We start from the raw sequence: 19,004 nt of genomic DNA on the forward strand, positions 1-19,004 counted from the left end.
TTTTCAAATCAAGTTTTCATATCAAGTTGTTACTGAAACACTTTGAAAATGCATGGTGGATTTTTACTCTTGACAAGTATCAAGTGAAGCTTATGACCAGGTATGACAACGTGAATCGGGATTCAAACTCAGACAACATGATTGCAATGTTGCTTGCCTTCAGGCCTGGCTACCACATACTAATTTCTTTGTTTTCTGTCAGTTCACTGAAAATATTCCCCAAATTCCACTTTATATTTTCCTCATGTGTCAGTATACAAAGAGATTCCTGGAGCTCAGGCAAAGACATGTGAAAGCCTGGAAGGACTACATATAATGATCTTGAAATGCTACATAAACCACTGAAATATCGATTTGTCTGAAATATGGACTATATGTTCAGAATATGGACAGTTCAACAGATGCCTGTTAACACAGTGTTCAACACGAAAACAGGTCCACTGAGTCTACTCTATTTCCTTAAGGGCCCGAAAAATTAAATAAATGGTCCGGTCATGTTGTGTTACTTTGAGCAAGAACTAAGTAATCCTAGTTTGTATGACCTTTGAAATCAACGATAGATCGACTCTAAACTCTAAGCAGCACCAAGCAATCGAAACAACCCTGCATGGTATAGTGGCACCTTCTCGACTGGTTTCTCATTCTAATAACGCAAGTTCACTTGTTGTATTTAACATGATGAAAACGTCAGTAAACTCTCTCAAAGTGGAACTAAAGAATTCCCAATTTATGCTGTTGTAGCTTCAACTGATGTTATGGCTTTGCAAAGATGTCTTGAATTTCACTGACAACAGGACCAATATAATGGAAGAGGTTTCAATGCTTAGTTTAAAATCTAATGAGTAAATACCCCGGAATTTAGGAAAATAATAACTTAAATAAAAATCCCCATTTTTTAACAAAATAATGATTTTTTCTCAATTTGCCTGCCAAAGACACTAAGCTTGGAATCCTAGATAAATCACTGATAGAACCCTGTCCAACCCCGGTGTTGATCATATGATTCAGAAAGGTACCAGCATTTGTATTGATCCATCGCATTGAAAGATGCAAGAAGTTGAAAGCAGTAAATGATCTGTGTATACACTAATGCCAGTTTCTAAAAGCCATTACATCAGGAACTGTCCAAAACAGATTCCCCACATGTTAGTGTTTAACAAAGGGAAATGTATGTCAGGACCAAGTGCAGCTTACCGAGACTTGCATTGGTGTGGGGAATCTTGCACAGGCCTGAAAAAAAACAAAGGCACAAATTCTATACAACATCCCAAACCACAATACATTATAGCTGAACTTGTTTTACATGATGTAAAAAACATAGAGATGTCCTCTCCACACAAACAAAATATGGTTTAAAATAAATATCCTGCCACAGACACTGACTCACACTGTAGATACCCCCCTCCCCCAGACACTGACTCACACTGTAGATACCCCCCTCCCCCAGACACTGACTCACACTGTAGATACCCCCCTCCCCCAGACACTGACTCACACTGTAGATAACCCCCTCCCCCAGACACTGACTCACACTGTAGATACCCCCCTCCCCCAGACACTGACTCACACTGTAGATACCCCCCTCCCCCAGACACTGACTCGCCCATAGATAACCCCCTCCCCCAGACACTGACTCGCCCATAGATAACCCCCTCCCCCAGACACTGACTCACACTGTAGATAACCCCCTCCCCCAGGCACTGACTCACACTGTAGATAACCCCCTCCCCCAGACACTGACTCACACTGTAGATAACCCCCTCCCCCAGACACTGACTCACCCATAGATACCTCCCTCCCCCAGACACTGACTCAAACTGTAGATAACCCCCTCCCCCAGACACTGACTCACACTGTAGATACCCCCCTCCCCCAGACACTGACTCACACTGTAGATAACCCCCTCCCCGAGACACTGACTCACACTGTAGATACCCCCCTCCCCCAGACACTGACTCACACTGTAGATACCCCCCCCAGACACTGACTCACACTGTAGATACCCCCCTCCCCCAGACACTGACTCGCCCATAGATAACCCCCTCCCCCAGACACTGACTCACACTGTAGATAACCCCCTCCCCCAGACACTGACTCACACTGTAGATAACCCCCTCCCCCAGACACTGACTCACACTGTAGATAACCCCCTCCCCCAGACACTGACTCACCCATAGATACCTCCCTCCCCCAGACACTGACTCAAACTGTAGATAACCCCCTCCCCCAGACACTGACTCATACTGTAGATAACCCCCTCCCCCAGACACTGACTCACCCATAGATAACCCCCTCCCCCAGACAATGACTCACCCATAGATACCTCCCTCCCCCAGACACTGACTCACACTGTAGATCACCCCCCTCCCCCAAACACTGACTCACCCATAGATATCCCCCTCCCCCAGACACTGACTCACCCATAGATAACCCCCTCCCCCAGACACTGACTCACCCATAGATACCTCCCTCCCCCAGACACTGACTCACACTGTAGATAACCCCCTCCCCCAGACACTGACTCACACTGTAGATAACCCCCCTCCCCCAGACATTGACTCACCCATAGATACCCCCCTCCCCGAGACACTGACTCACACTGTAGATAACCCCCCTCCCCCAAACACTGACTCACCCATAGATACCCCCTCCCCCAGACACTGACTCACACTGTAGATAACCCCCCTCCCCCAAACACTGACTCACCCATAGATAACCCCCCTCCCCCAGACATTGACTCACCCATAGATACCCCCCTCCCCGAGACACTGACTCACACTGTAGATAACCCCCTCCCCCAGACACTGACTCACACTGTAGATACCCCCTCCCCCAGACACTGACTCACACTGTAGATAACCCCCTCCCCTAGACACTGACTCACCCATTGATAACCCCCTCCCCCAGACACTGACTCACCCATAGATAACCCCTCTCCCAGACACTGACTCACCCTGTAGATAACCCCCTCCCCCAGACACTGCCTCACCCACAGATACCCCCCTCCCCCAGACACTGACTCACACTGTAGATAACCCCCTCCCCCAGGCACTGACTCACCCATAGATACCCCCCTCCCCCAGACACTGACTCACCCATAGATACCCCCCCTCCCCCAGACACTGACTCACCATAGATATCCACCACACCAGACACTGACTCACCATAGATATCCCCCTCCCCCAGACACTGACTCACCATATATATCCACCACCACCAGACACTGACTCACCCTGTTGTGTGCTGCTGACGTCCTCTTCTCCGATACACAGGTCATTAAGATGTTCAACCAGGCTTTGTCTGTCCACTATGGTCATGGACAAGTCCCGCGATGCAAACACAACCATTTGCTGTTCCACAGGACATGTTCCACCATCCTCCATCTTGAAGCACACATAAAAAATGGCTGCCGTGTCGGTCACAGTCACAACTTTGAGAATTGCTGAAAAAGATTAACCATACAGCAGGTCTGAATCTATGTGTTACATAAAGACACATCGATGAACATACCAGATTCCCCACCTGTGTCCAGACTCCCTCCCCAACCCACCTGTGTCCAGACACCCTCCCCACCCACCTGTGTCCAGACTCCCTCCCCTACCCACCTGTGTCAAGACACCCTCCCCACCACCTGTGTCCAGACTCCCTCCCCACCCACCTGTGTCCAGACTCCCTCCCCTACCCACCTGTGTCCAGACACCCTCCCCACCACCTGTGTCCAGACTCCCTCCCCAGCCACCTGTGTCCAGACATCCTCCCCACCCACCTGTGTCATGACTACCTCCCCACCCACCTGTGTCCAGACTCCCTCCACACCAACCTGTGTCCAGACATCCTCCATGCCCACCTGTGTCCAGACACCCTCCCCACCCACCTGCGTCCAGACTCCCTCCCCGCCCACCTGTGTCCAGACATCCTCCCCACCCACCTGTGTCATGACTACCTCCCCACCCACCTGTGTCCAGACTCCCTCCCCACCCACCTGTGTCCAGACATCCTCCCCGCCCACCTGTGTCCAGACTCCCTCCCCGCCCACCTGCGTCCAGACACCCTCCTCACCCACCTGTGTCCAGACTCCCTCCCCACCCACCTGTGTCCAGACCCCTACCCACCCACCTGTGTCCAGACTCCCTCCCCACCCACCTGATTCCAGAAACCCTCCCCACCCACCTGTGTCCAGACTCCCTCCCCAACCCACCTGTGTCCAGACTCCCTCCCCACCCACCTGTGTCCAGACTCCCTCCCCAACCCACCTGTGTCCAGACACCGTCCCCACCACCTGTGTCCAGACCCCTCCCCACCCACCTGTGTCCAGACTCCCTCCCCGCCCACCTGTGTCCAGACCCCTCCCCGCCCACCTGTGTCCAGACCCCTCCCCACCCACCTGTGTCCTGACCCCTCCCCATCCACCTGTGTCCAGACACCCTCCCCACCCACCTGTGTCCAGACTCCCTTCCCACCCATCTGTGTCCAGACACTCTCCCTACCCACCTGTGTCCAGACTTCCTCCCCCCAACCTGTGTCCAGACTACCTCCCCAACCCACCTGTGTTCAGACTTCCTCCCCAACCACCTGTGTCCAGACTCCCTCCCCAACCCACCTGTGTCCAGACTCCCTCCCCAACCCACCTGTGTCCAGACACCCTCCCCACCACCTGTGTCCAGACACCCTCCCCACCCACCTGTGTCCAGACACTCTCCCCAACCCACCAGTGTCCAGACACCCTCTCCACCCACCTGTGTCCAGACTCCCTCCCCACCCATCTGTGTCCAGACACCCTCCCCACCACCTGTGTCCAGACACCCTCCCTACCCACCTGTGTCCAGACTCCCTCCCCACCCATCTGTGTCCAGACACCCTCCCCACCCACCTGTGTCCAGACTCCCTCCCCACCCACCTGTGTCATGATTCCCTCTCCACCCATCTGTGTCCAGACTCCCTCCCCACCCACCTGTGTCCAGACACCCTCCCAACCCACCTGTGTCAAAACTTCCCTTCCCACCCGTCTGTGTCCAGACTCCCTGTCCTTACCCACCTGTGTCCAGACCCCTCCCCACCCACCTGCGTCCTGCTTCATGTAGCGGAAGCTGCCTGGGATGCTTGTAGACTCCAACAATCCCACAAGAGGGTCTGCACATCTGGAATTGGCCGGCTGATTGCTGAAATCAGACAAGATGGATAATGAAATGTTTGTCCTGTTGTGCATGCAAAGAATGTGAAGACTTATAATATTTGGCTATATAATGCATAATGGAGTAAATGAAGTATTCAACAGACATGTATATGGCTTAATGCAAAGGGGCTAACAGGCCGTCCAACATGTCTCTCCCTACTGGCTGTCCAACAAGGTCCTCCCTACTGGCTGTCCAACTATGGTCATGCATACTGGCAGTCCAACAATGGTCATCCATACTGGCAGTCCAAAAAGGCTCTCCATACTGGCAGTTAAACAAGGCTCTCCATAATGGCAGTTAAACAAGGCTCCCCCTACTGGCTGTCCAACAAGGTCCTCCCTACTGGCTGTCCAACAAGGTCCTCCCTACTGGTCATCCAACAAGGTCCTCCCTACTGGTCATCCAACAAGGTCCTCCCTACTGGCTGTCCAACAAGGCTCTCCATACTGGCCGTCCAACAAGGTCCTCCCTACTGACTGTCCAACAAGGTCCTCCCTACTGGTCATCCAACAAGGCTCTCTCTGCTGGCCGAACCTATACCCCAACACAGATCTACATACCCAGTTATCACACACCCCCAACACCACCCCCTACCCTGTACCCCAACACATAGTTACCTACCCAGTTATCACTACCACCATGGTTCCATCGTGGCCAAGGACGAAATTCCACACCTGCGAGGTCCATGTCGCCTCCCCCCATATGGACGTGGTACGCTCCGAGATGTACCAAACTCCAGCAACCTGAACAAAGAAACACTGTATGTCATAGGTGATGCACTGTGATGGATCATTATTGTCTCTACTTGAGATCATGTGAACAGAGTAATATGTTTCATGTCCCACTGGCTTCCACAGACGAACCGTACATGACCTATGGTTCCAAAGATGTCGCCAGAATCAGAGAAAATGCTGCTATGATTGATTTTTATGTGTGAAAGTTTAGTATGGGTGGCCATTTGATAAAAAAAAATTAAGGACAAACATACGCAATAATAGTCAAATGTTGTTGATACAGAATGAATGTTACAAATAAAGGTCTTTATTTACATACGAATAATGAACTCAAAATACAAAACGATACCATTGAACATCTCACAAACAAAAGATGTCATATGTAAAGGAAGAACAATGTGTACTAAAGAACGTCAGTGCCAAAAAGACACTAAACTGCAAAAGGACGTTGACAATAAAGATTGGCAGATTGCAGATGGCGCTGCAATTTATCATTTGATGCGTTTGTCACTTATTTCAACTTTGTATTTTCTTTCCGAATGGCCGCCCATACATTGGACCACTTTTGGTTAAAAGGGTGTCTTTGATTTTTATTTAGGTTCTTTGTTTTACGCCCCACTCAGCGAACTAACTATATGACGGTGGTCTGTGTAGTCTGGAAATAGACCGATTTTTTATTCATGCACCGATTGCCTTTAAATGTAATATCCGGTTATGTATGACTGTTTAATAATCTCATACCAACTGTGACTGGAGTAGGTCCGATAGTTTTTCAGATATTGTAGTAAACGTCGGTACCTTAAATTACCTTCCAGACTATAAATAATCTGGTCTGGACCAGCTCAGATGATGCAATGTGAATGGTATTAAGAGTAACAGACATCCCGCCCCTCCCTCCATCCCCACCCACCCACCCCTCCCAAATCCGGACAAGTTCAAAGGCAACCAACTCAAGCATGACTACCAGTTTTATTAGGTCGCCTTTTTCAACAAGTATAGGCTGCTGCAAATCTATTTCTTATGCTAACTATTCACCTCGCTGATGTTTATCACAGCTGAACAATAAGCCAATTATATCATGGGACATATATTTCTGTGGTCTACACACCATGTCACATCGTCTTCGCTGCTGTCTGACAAGGGACTGAGCTCGCTTTGTAACTAGCGTTTTCCGTCGGTGGTGCTAGCGCTCACGAATCAGGGGAGATAACTATGTGTGATTGCAGTTTAGACCCACTCAGCACTATTTCAGCAGAATGACAGCGTCGTCTAAATAATTGAGTCTGGACCAGACATTCGGAGATAACGTTAGTATCGCCACGTGGTAATTGATTTTCTTTTGAGACATAATTTTAGTACGTTGTCCAATATTGGCAACTGATTTTACCAATAGCAGTGATCAAAACAGTCAAGCATGATCCTTCCTCGAGTATATTTTGAGAATATAAACTATTTTTTATACAAAAGTTGAACAGCTTTCAAGGGTTGTATTTTTTCTGCTAGTTAACCCCCCTCCTTCATATCAACAACGACCATGATCGTGGTGCATCACAAAGAGGGGCGGTGGGGTTGCCTGATGCATAAAACATTAGCTCATCACGCCCGTGAATATCCAGGGTAGAAGTATAGGTCTTCAGCAACCCATGCTTGCCGTAAAAGGCGACTATACTTGTCCTTAGTGGCGACTAACGGGACGGGTGGTCAGGCTCGCTGACCTGGTTGATGCATGTCATCGATCCCCATTGCGTGGATCGATGCTCATGATATCAGTCATTGGACTCGATTATTTACAGACCACCACCATTTAGCTCGACTATTTCTGAGTGCGGCATTAAACAACAAACCAACCATCCATCCAATCATCACGCCGTAAACCAGGTTGGAGTGTATGAAGCTGATTTCTGATGTTCTCCGCAGTCATATTGCTGGAATATTGCTAAAATATTGCGGCAGTTACGAGTATATGAACCGTCATCAACGTGTGAAGATATAATCCTTCTCCACTACCACGACTACACCAGGATGTGGGGCGGATGGTATCATATGTTACGCCCACCAGAGATTTGCCCTTGTGGAGATTCCTAGTCAGATTGCTCCCAGTACCTCATTCTCGTCAGCGCTTAAAATGTCGATCGGATGGTCAGGAACGGACAATGGGCTGAACATATGTAATTTAATCTCAGTCTTGATTACTTACAGACCGCGGTTTTGCTGATAAACAGCCAGGCAAAAGAAGGTACACACTTGAAAATTGGATTTGATCAAAACAGTCGCCGAAACACTGCAACCGTACTTGTAAGATTACAAACATAACTAAAATACCCGTATCAATTACATCTCCATCGAACCGTTTCTTGTTTATTTGAATTTTAGCCACCATGAAACAGAAGTGTAGAGTTTCTTTTGCCAGGCAGTTAATGATGCTGTGCTAAACAAAATTCACTCACTACCTCATGAAAGATTTAGGAGTTAATTCAGTTAAGGGGGTGTTATCATTACGCGGACTTTACTGTGAAACAAGCGGAAGATGGATGCATGCCTATGCATGTCTACTACGGATACCCGAAACGGCCTTCACAGTGATGTCATAGTCTGTCTTACAGACCCTGATACAAATATATCAAATACAGCCCATGCAAGTCTATAATGTTTGGCAAGTCTAGATTACTGCAGTATCAGAAAATGAAGAGAGTCTCTGGGCGCTTTATCATATTTTTATTAAGACAATTTAACAACTGTTTTTTTTCTGTACGATATCTTAATTTCAGAGACAAAGTTAGTCTAGTGATGTCATTTTACAGTTAGATACTACACTGATGTGTGGTCAAGATTACATGTCATCGTATCCCAATTGCGTAGATCGATGCTCATGATGTCAATCACTGGATAGTCTAGTCCAGGGTCGATTATTTACAGACCGCCATCATATAGTTGGAACATTGCTGAGTACGACAAAAACACACATAAACAAACAAACATATCTTCTTGAGATATTCAACTCGGTAAACATAGGCACTCTGGACACCAGCTCGACTTGATGTATAGCTTAAGAAGGGGGAGACTCGCACTGGGAGGAGGGATATCTCCTTGACCCCTGACCCCGTCCCACAATTAACGCGTTGTACCAAGGTGTCGGTGACAGGGTTGAGTAACGAGCTATTGTGAAACCCGACCACAAGACAGTCAGACAGACTCCGACCGCTGGCCGCACCATTCCCAGCATTCTTCCAGTCAGCTCGAGTAACTCTTACACCAAAGACGTACAATAATGTAGAATCCTTGAATTGTTAACCAAAGACGTGGAATGTTCGCACAATTAATTATTTCACACCAAATAACGACCTATGGCATATGTTAATTTGTACTCAACATTATGTTTGTTTGTTGTTAAACGCCGCAATCAGCAATAGTCCAGCTATATAACAACAGTCTGTAAATAATCATTTTGGACCAGACAATCCATTGATTAACATCGTGAGCTACGATCTACGCAATCGGGATACGATGACATGCATCAACCGAGTCAGCAGCCTGACCAGCCGATCCCGTTAGTCGCCATTACGGCATAGTCGCCTCTTACGGCAAGCATGGGTTACTGAAGATCTATATTCTCATCCCGGGTCTTCCTGGGTCAGTAGTTATATACTCAGAATATTCGTGGTTATTTGAATTAATACAACAATTAATTTCTTATCATTATTTTTTAATTGGAAAAAAAATATTGTTCCTGAATACAGTAAGACTTATCTGACCACATTCTAGTAATGAATGAAAATATCATTGTAGGTATTATTATAGTTTGTGTAGCATAAATATTTTCAATACGTACACGGCATAACTAAGCTGTAAGTCTGTAAAATATAAACTGTCGGGGAAAAATAAGATGTGAATATCCCTCTCATTGTTTATGGTGGCTGATGAAAATGAAACAAACAGGAAAAGGTTATTCGATGGTGATGCATTTGAAAAGGGTGTCATCGTTGTATTTTTGACCTTCCGTTTGCAGTATTAGATAAGATAAGACAAGATAAGATAATATTTATTGCAGAAATGTTCTATTACGGGACAGATGCAATTTTAAAAGACAAGACATTATGATTTATATATACATATATACAGACATACATAATTTACATTCCTGTAGACACATACAAAAACAAAATAATCAATATTTCATATTTGATTATATTTTTATACATAAAATGTCAACGGTTGATTATGAAGGGGTATTTATTGTTTGAAATTATAGATGTGGAAACAAATGCAGTTGATATTGACTGCTTCATTATTTGACAGGATGTATTGAAATAATTTATCTTCATGACTGTGGACATTTACATTTACATTTTGTCTGGATAATTTTTCAAAGAGTATATTTCTTTCTCGAGTGTGTTTAATACAGTGAAGTAAGTAATGTTTTTCGTTATCAATGATTGAACATGTAGAGCATAGCCTCTGATGTAGTGGGGTTGGTGGCTTTGTGTGTCTTCCAAGTTCAATATTTAATTTATGGTTACTTAATCTTAGTTTAGAAAAGTGAACTCGATATTTTTTTTACTTTACAGTGACTGAGATAGGGTTCTAATTTTATTTCATTTTTAACTATCCTATATGTCCTAAGTTTGTTTCCTGTGCCTCTTGTCGTATTTACATCTTGAAGAGATTCCTTGAAGAGGGAGTTGAATTTCGGCGACTGTTTTCAGCCTAGAAACGTTTTGATAACATGTGTAATTTTTTCCCCGGCAGTTAAGTTGTTACAGAATATACTGAATTAGTTATTGCAACAGTTTATGACTAAAGTCGTCAATTGTCGGGGACCATCCTTAACATCGAGTTGTCTGCAGTTAGATATACAAGCAGTAAACACGCATGACCCACATACAGCGTGGTAGAGTAACCTTAGTCTTTGTAAGTATATATTTTTGATGGAAACAAATAGTTCTATTTATATTAAAAAGGAGCTCCACTGAGATGGAAGATTCTGAACCTGAGGAATATCTAGACTTGCTCCATTTAGTGCTTTTTACAGAAAGAGCTGTGGAAGGGAAAATAGTATGGTTCGGGGACTGTAAGACAGAATAGCAGTGTGGATAAGGACCATGTCGCGACAATACATCGGCTTAAATGAGAGTTCGGGTTATGGTCGTCGAGGTAACGAGGTTTCAGTCTATTATTAATTTTAAATATGAAACCAATCGTAAAACAACGCTGCCTGATATTGTGTATATTTTACAACGACTTCGCTATGACGTCAATTTCGGGCCGCCATCATCTGTTTTGGTTAAGGGAAGTTGAACCTTGGCTGTTAACACTTCAGTTCTTGGCATAAAGTCACATTACACAGCTGGAAAACTGATGAAGCCAAATAACTATAAACTTACTTCTGCATTTTACATGTTATACAATTTTGTAAGTAATATCACCTGTCAAAAATGCACGTACAATTGACTTCAAGAAAAATTTGTTTCCTACAAAAAAACTTCTTATAATTAATTAACGAACTTACCTGAGAAAACGTAAAGTTAGGAGCGACTGTTATATCACCTGTCGGACACGGTCCCCCGGGGTGGAGGGGGGACGCTGTAGATTTCCTCCATAATAACGCACAGAGCAGCACGACAACAGCGCGAGCATCCATGTCTAATGGTAAACTCGCGGCTTAGGCCAGGACTAGAATGGTTTGGCAACTGGTTGCGTTCAGGAGAATTGTTCGTGGTAGTGTGAACGTTCACGTCAGTTAAATGTTTACGAGGATGAGATGAAATCATGGGTTGTTCTACCATGAACTGATTAGAGTTTTTCTAACCACTTCATGCATTTGTGCAAATATTTAGTACAATTCATCTCGTGTTATCTTCGACAGGAAATATGCTAGAATGTTCGTTCCCCGTTCGGTTATTCATTTCAGTTTGTTTGTTGTTTGACGCTGTGCTGAGCAATTGTCCAGCTTTATGCCAGTGGATAGACTTACATCTAGTCTTTGAAATGAACATATTTTTTCAGACAAAAGCAGTTGTTAAATTATCTCAACATAATATATTAAAAAGGAGCCAAGAGACTTTATTCGTTTTCGGAAACTGCAGCAATATAGACTTGCCAAATATTATAGACTTGCAAGGGCTGGATTGAATATATTTGTTTCAGGGTAGACTACTCCTCGGCCTGTAAATTATTAAGTTTGGACCAGACAAACCGGTGGTCGATATTATGAGCAACGTACCACGTCGTCGGGGTACGATGGTACGTTATCAACCAAGTCACCGACTTAACCACCCGGAATCCCCATGTAACACTTGATGGCATTAACAGTTATTAAACGGAGATGAATGGGTTCCGGTGCTGAGCGGGGTTAAGAGCGTTATATTTTCTCACTGCAGCCAAACTATCATTGCACAGTGAGTGAGCTTTGTTTGTTTGTTGTTTAACAGCGTACTCAGCATTATTCCAACTATATGACGGCGGCGAGTTATTGAGTGAGTGAGTGAATGAGCCGCCATGTTGTAACCCATGCAGTCTTCATAACGATCTATGTAACTTCCCAATTAATTGTCACACAAGAATTCACACAAGACAAATCCTTTTTACTGTTAAGTAACCGTCTTTGAAGCATGTTATCTTAATACAATTTTATAAACAATTTATATTTTTTATAACGAGTAAACTGAACCTTTTACACGGTCCCCAGCAACCTATGCTGGTCGAAAAAGGCGAACAGACAACCGGGTGTTCAGTCTTGGTCAGTTGCATGTGATCGTACCCCGACGGGGTGGATCGTTGCTCACAATATCGATCACTGGATTGTTAGGTCCAGATTCGATTATTTACAGGCCGCCGTCATAAAGCTGGAATGTGGCAGAGTGCAGCGTTAAACAAGAAAGACCAAACAATGTGTACAGGATACGTTTGGTCCTCTGCGCATTAGAAACATTTCGATGGTTACGTGCTCCATAACGGAGCCACGATAACCCTGAGATTGTCATTGATGCTTCGTTCGGCAGAAATGGTTTGGAAGTTTTACATGTTTCTACTTGGTTACAGATTTGACAGTCACATGTGTCTGTGTTCGGGATCTGGTCCAGTGTTCGTCACGATTTCTGGACCACGTGTTTCATGAACACAGGTGGCGGGATATCCGATCCCGACTGTCGCAATCTAATCTACGTTAATAGATCAATAACTTATCTCTTTGTCCCATGGTCATCAACTCAAAAAGATGATTGTCTGTTTAATCACATGGTATCATGTATGCAGTTATGTTGGTGGAGACACGTGGCATCCATCTTCCCGAGGCAAGAGAGTTAACTGACTGTAAAAGTCCAGTTTCCACCCTTGCCGAACTAGGCTGGTATTATGGAGTTACATTTTGGCTGGACTAACGAGTCTATGCATAGTCCAATCAAAATCGCGCAACAGAATCGAAATCCGGTTCGTAAACTGCCATGCCGATTTCGGTCGAATGCAGGATTTGCAAAGCATGTGCATCGCCAAGTCGTTGTCAACAGATATTTTCCAAACCTTTTCATGTTTTTAATCAAGGTGCTTGCGTGATCTGATGCACCTCGCGATGTAAGACCCGTTTTATCACCATAAAGATCTTGATTATCGATCAGATCGTCTTGACTGGGCGCCGCCATTTTGTTTGAAACAAATGCAAGTGATGGAATCAGATTGGTCCATAGGAGAGGCTTAGAAGGGACGTAACTCATGATAACCACTCGTGGCGCTACGATCGAGCCCAGGAATTCCAGCCAAGTTCGGCAAGGGTGGAAACTGGACTTTTAAAGTCAGTTAACTCTCTTGCCTCGGGAAGATGCGTGACATCAGAACATTCAGGAAAGGTTCGATCATGTCAGCACTATGTCACTGGACATTCTTCTCGCTGTATCCTTACCAGTGAGTATTTAACAATACACCAGAAATGGGCTTCACGCATTGCATCCATGTGGGGAATCAAACCCATGTCTTCGGCGTGACGTGTGAACGCGTTAACCACTGGGCTACCCGACCGACCCTCTGTATTATTACCAACTTTGAAAAGAATCTCATAACATTTCTGATAATTTCAATCAGAAATAACCCGTGAAGATCCGGGTTAGAAAAGGTCTTCAGCAACCCATGTTTGCCGTGAAAGAGACTATGCTTGTATTAAGAGGCGACTCACTAGATCGGGTGGTCAGGCTCGCTTACTTTGTTGACGCATGTCATCGTATCTCAATTGCGTAGATCGATGCTCATAATGTCAATCTCTGGATTGTCTGGTCCAGACTGAATTATTTACAGACTGCCATCATGTAGCGGGATTATTACCGTGTGTGGCGTTAAACAACAAACAAACAAACAAACAAACAACAGAAATATTAACGACTATAAACCGAACTGAAACTCCGTGTGAATAAATTGATCGTGAAGTTTAATTCAGGACGAACATCTATGCGCCGTTTTCCTAAATGAATTTGTAATTATCTCTTAAATTGTTCTGGAATATATTCTTTACTTTTTACTTTGTCATTTTCCTGGCATGTCTGGTTTAAATGAAACATGACTGAACCAAAACCTTCATTACACACAACAGGGGCGGTGGGGTAGCTTAGTTGTTAATGCGTTCGCTCGCCACGCCGAAGACCTGGGTTCGATTCCCCAGATGGGTACAATGTGTGAAGTCCATTTCTGGTGTCCCCCGCCGTGATATTCCTGGAAAACCATACTCACTCACTCATTACACACTGCACTCTTGCCTATAAAGCGTTTTTTTCTAATGCTAATTTCTGTACAACTAGCTAGACTGTTTTAACATAGGTTGGCCTTGGTCAAATTTAATGCAACAATATCATGGTGCAGGACTACCTGTTTATACGACCCATGAAGATCCGGGGTTGAATAAGCCTCCAGCAACCCATGCTGGCCGCAAAAGGCGACTATGCTTGTCGTAAAAGGCGACTAACGGGACGGGTGGTCAGGCTCGCTGACTTGCTTGATGCATGTCATCGATCCCAATTTCATGGATCGATGCTCATGATGTCAATCACTGGATTGTCTGGTCCAGACTCGATTATTTACAGACCGCCGTCATATAGATGGAATATTGCTGAGTGCGGCGTTAAACAACAAACCAACAAAACAACCAACCTGTTTATACATTCAAATTGCTCATCAGATAAGATAATATCAACTGCAGAAAACGTTCCATAACGGAAAGGAATATTTAAATGACAAACATCATGATTCAAACATGCACACATAGAGACATACATACCTGTAAAAACAAAGAAATCATTAAAATAGAATATCAATATTACAGATTTGATGGTATTATATTATAAAATGTCATAGGGTGATTAAAATCAACGGGTATTTATTGCTTGAAATATGGAAACATATGCAATTGATGTTGATGTGTAGCGATATAATTAGGTTGTGGACATTAATATTTTGTGTGGGTACTTTTACAAAGAGTATGTTTCTTCCTTGAGTGTGTTAGGTACAGTGAAGTAGGTAGTGTTTTTCATCATCAATGGTTGAATATGTAGAGCATCTCTGATGTAGTGGGGTGGGTGGTTTTGTATGTCTTCCAAGTTCTGTAGTTAATTTATGGTAATTAATCTAAGTTTAGAAAAGTGCACTCGATATTTTCTTATTTTACAGTGACGGAAATAGGGTTTTTAATTTTATTTCATTTTTAACTATGCCGTACGTCCTAAGTTTGTTTCCTGTGTCTTTAGTTACATTAGCATGTTGAAAAGACTCCGTGAAGAGGAAGTTGAATTAAGACTTTATTGTCTCTTTGAATGTTGGTGATAAGAAATCTGAATTACTTATACAGGAAACTACGGATATAACGAATTCAAAGGGACCACTGATTTAGGTTCGTTATATCCGTCGTTCGTTATACGCATTTCGACCGTCAGACTTTTAACAAGTCATGTGACATCATGTTACTCGATTGTTTTTTGTGTATTGTGTTTTTCTAAGAATGGATTGAGTTGGTATACCCAACCTAATCCATCCTGAATCGTTTATTCACATATTGAAGAAGCTTTCAGGGGAAAGGCGGGCTTGCGGGGGGAATTCTGTCCACTTTCTTTCATCATTTTAGACGTCATGTTTCCAGGGATGGTTCTCATCAACGGTTTAAGATTGTGTTATTTCTGTCTCTGAATTAACGACCTTGAGTCCTCGAGAAGTTCCCAAAGTTTATAAACATCTCGACTTGACCTCGCTGATGAAGAGGTCACTTGTCAGGGTAAATGGTCTCTGGAGTTTGTCTGGCTAATAGCTGGCCTTAGACGTCGGTACACGTGTTTATAAACACTGATACAGATCGGCCCCCGTCACGTGACCTATGAAGAACCAGATGTGCAGGTGCTTCAAGAGCGAGAGTACATCTGAACTGAAACAAGGGATTCCATTTTCAGGTTACAGTTAAGTGCTGCTCAATTATCCATATGTATGTCATTAATGCCCCGTTTCATAGTAAAACAATACGGTAGTATATCCACAGGCTACGAAATTGGGGTCGTATCGGAGTTACCCGGATGAATCAAAAATGTATTTGTAGCTTCTGGAAACGTTCTACGCACACTTCGGCCACGTTAAATCACGGACTTGTATAACTTGTATATGGTTATATAGGTCCGTGGTTAAATGTATGCGCGTGGACGTCTTCTTGTAGTATCTGGATTTGTTATATATTTCAAATGGCAATAAAGTCATTATATTCTGAAGACTGTGCTTGTCGTAAGAGGCAAATAACGTGATCGGGTGGCCAGGCTTGCTGACTTGGTTTGATGCACATCATAGTATCCCAATTGTGTGGATCGAGGCTTATGATGTCAATCACTGGATTGTCTGGTCCAGGGTCGATTATTTACAGACCGCCGTCATATAGCTGGAATATTGTTGAGTGCGACGTTAAACAACAAACATTCTGGCAGTTTTGATTTATCTTAGTGATACTGTCGAATTCACATTTCCGTCTAGAGCTTTGCCATCTATTACACAGGCATGGTTTCCCTAAGGGGTCACCTGACCAGTCCTAATGCACTCTGGTCGGAAATTACATTTGAACCAGGTTTGGACGTGCAAGAGGATATGGTCTCTTTCATCTTTCCGTTATTTCAGTGCAGCAAAATGTTTTTACGGTTTTTTGTGGTGATGAACTGTCATTTTTGACATGAGGTGGGGTGAGGTGAGGTGAGGTGAGGTGAAATGGGGTTTAACGTCGCGTCCAAGATTATTGCACTTATATAGCGACGTGCATGTACGTGTGTGTGTTTGTGTGGCTGCTTGTACTAGTCCGGACTGATGCCGATTTATAGTGCTAGCTCACTGAGATACCATGCCGCAGTTTAACATGAATACCCCACTCAGACACAGTATACTGACTCCGAGCCGACCAGTCCTTGTTTTAGCCCCTTAATGCCGAGCGCCAGACAGGGTAACAACAAGTACCATCTTTAAACGTCTTTTGGTATGACGCGGCCGGGGATCGAACCCCGGACCTTCCGCTCTCCGGGCGGACGCAAGAAAGTACCGGAAATTACACACATGGTTTCTCAGTGTCAATATTTTGAAAAATAATGTAGATACGAAATATTATCCTACGACTAAACAATCACAGGAACATGTAACTACTACTACTACTACTACTACTACTGATAATAAAATCCTCGCAGAGGAAGTTTTTGGAAGTTTGTTTAGTTATTTTTAGTTACATGGTCCTGTGAAATAACATTAAAAGCTAAAGACCGCGGTGCCCTGTGGACATGGTCACTGTCCCCGACTTTACATGAAAACTGAAACTGTAACGTGAGTATGCGATATTCCAGCTTGGTTTTGAGAGCCTGCAAATAAAAGGGCAAATCAAACAAGTGGTTGACAGAATGAGCAATGATCCGGCAAGTCAGGTCAGTCTTACACCCCAATCACACTCATTTGTCGTCTCACTGGGGACCAACCCTTTCCCTGAGGTAAGGGTACAGGAGTGAGTGAGTGAGTGAGCTGGGTTTAACGGCGCTTTTAACAGTATTGCAGTTACATCACGGCGTGTCAGCTTAATGTCGGAGGAAAGCCGTCGTTTACAACCGGTGAAACCCACGAGGGCGGGTATGGTGCTGACAAACCTAGAAACATAATCGGGGCTACCCGGGATTCGAACCCACAATCATAGGTTTCTGGCGTGCCCAGGGGACGCAACTCTGCACAGCGAATCGCGGCGCCTTAGACGACTTGGCCACCCGTGCCCCCCTAAGGGTACAGGAAGGCATCCAGTGCAAGGAAGCCACGGCCTCTTCTGACGGAGGATTGATGCAGTAAGTTACTCAGTAAAATCCAAGGAATGTATCCATGTTATATTGTGCAAAGAATCTTCTGTAGTTAAAGTAATAGAGAAATCATATTTTAACTAAAGCTTCAGGCAGGGGTGTGTGCACGGAGGTTCTAAACTTTTAGTTTTTGAAATCTTCGAATAGTGCAGAGGATTGAGTAGACGAAAATTTGTCCCCAGTACTTGAGTTATCTTATTCAAAAATACATATCTACAAAATATAATTCAATTGGTGCCCACGTGTTTAATTTCAGAGATCTGAGACAATCTAGACTTGCCAAATCAATTCTAGACTTATGTTGGAATCCTGTCTTAATTTATAATCCAGGGTCTGAGAGATAGGCTAGGGATTGTGGCATCCTGTGTAGTCCAGACTGTTCAATAATGATAACAAACAACGGTGAACATTTCTATTCCCCTTATTCCCCAAACATATACAGCTGTCGTATGTACAAAAAATGTACATGTACACAAATATACACTGGCCGCGCCCAGCGGATCTGATCGATAATCAAGATGTATATGTATATTGAAATAAAACAGGTCTTACTTCACGAAGTGCATCAAATCATGTGAGCACCTTATTATAAACATGAAAAAATTGCAAAATATCTGTTTATACTATGTTGAGGGTACACATGCTTTTCAAACCCTGCAATGGACCGAAATCTGCACGGCATTTGACAAACCCGATTTCGATTTCCTTATGCGATTTTGATTGGACTATGCAATAGACTCGGTAGACCAGCCAGAATATTACTCCAAAATTCCATC

The 19,004-nt window shown here is 44.2% G+C and overlaps 1 protein-coding gene across 1 annotated transcript in view; it reads right to left on the reverse strand.

Annotated features, from left to right (window-relative positions):
* LOC139459584 (uncharacterized) overlaps nt 1–11,546 on the reverse strand; it is a 185,452-nt gene extending 173,906 nt beyond the window's left edge. The window contains exons 1-5 of the mRNA XM_071241138.1: nt 11,415–11,546; nt 5,796–5,917; nt 5,062–5,159; nt 3,233–3,442; nt 1,195–1,230 (exon numbers count right to left, since the gene is read on the reverse strand). Of these exons, the coding sequence (XP_071097239.1) occupies nt 1,195–1,230; nt 3,233–3,442; nt 5,062–5,159; nt 5,796–5,917; nt 11,415–11,546 (598 nt within the window). The remainder of the gene's footprint in view (nt 1–1,194; nt 1,231–3,232; nt 3,443–5,061; nt 5,160–5,795; nt 5,918–11,414) is intronic.
* Between the last annotated feature and the right edge of the window lie 7,458 nt (nt 11,547–19,004).

This window comes from Haliotis cracherodii, unplaced genomic scaffold (assembly GCF_022045235.1).
Source record: "Haliotis cracherodii isolate W230 unplaced genomic scaffold, xgHalCrac1.p SCAF_13, whole genome shotgun sequence".
Classification (NCBI taxonomy): Eukaryota; Metazoa; Mollusca; class Gastropoda; order Lepetellida; family Haliotidae; genus Haliotis; species Haliotis cracherodii.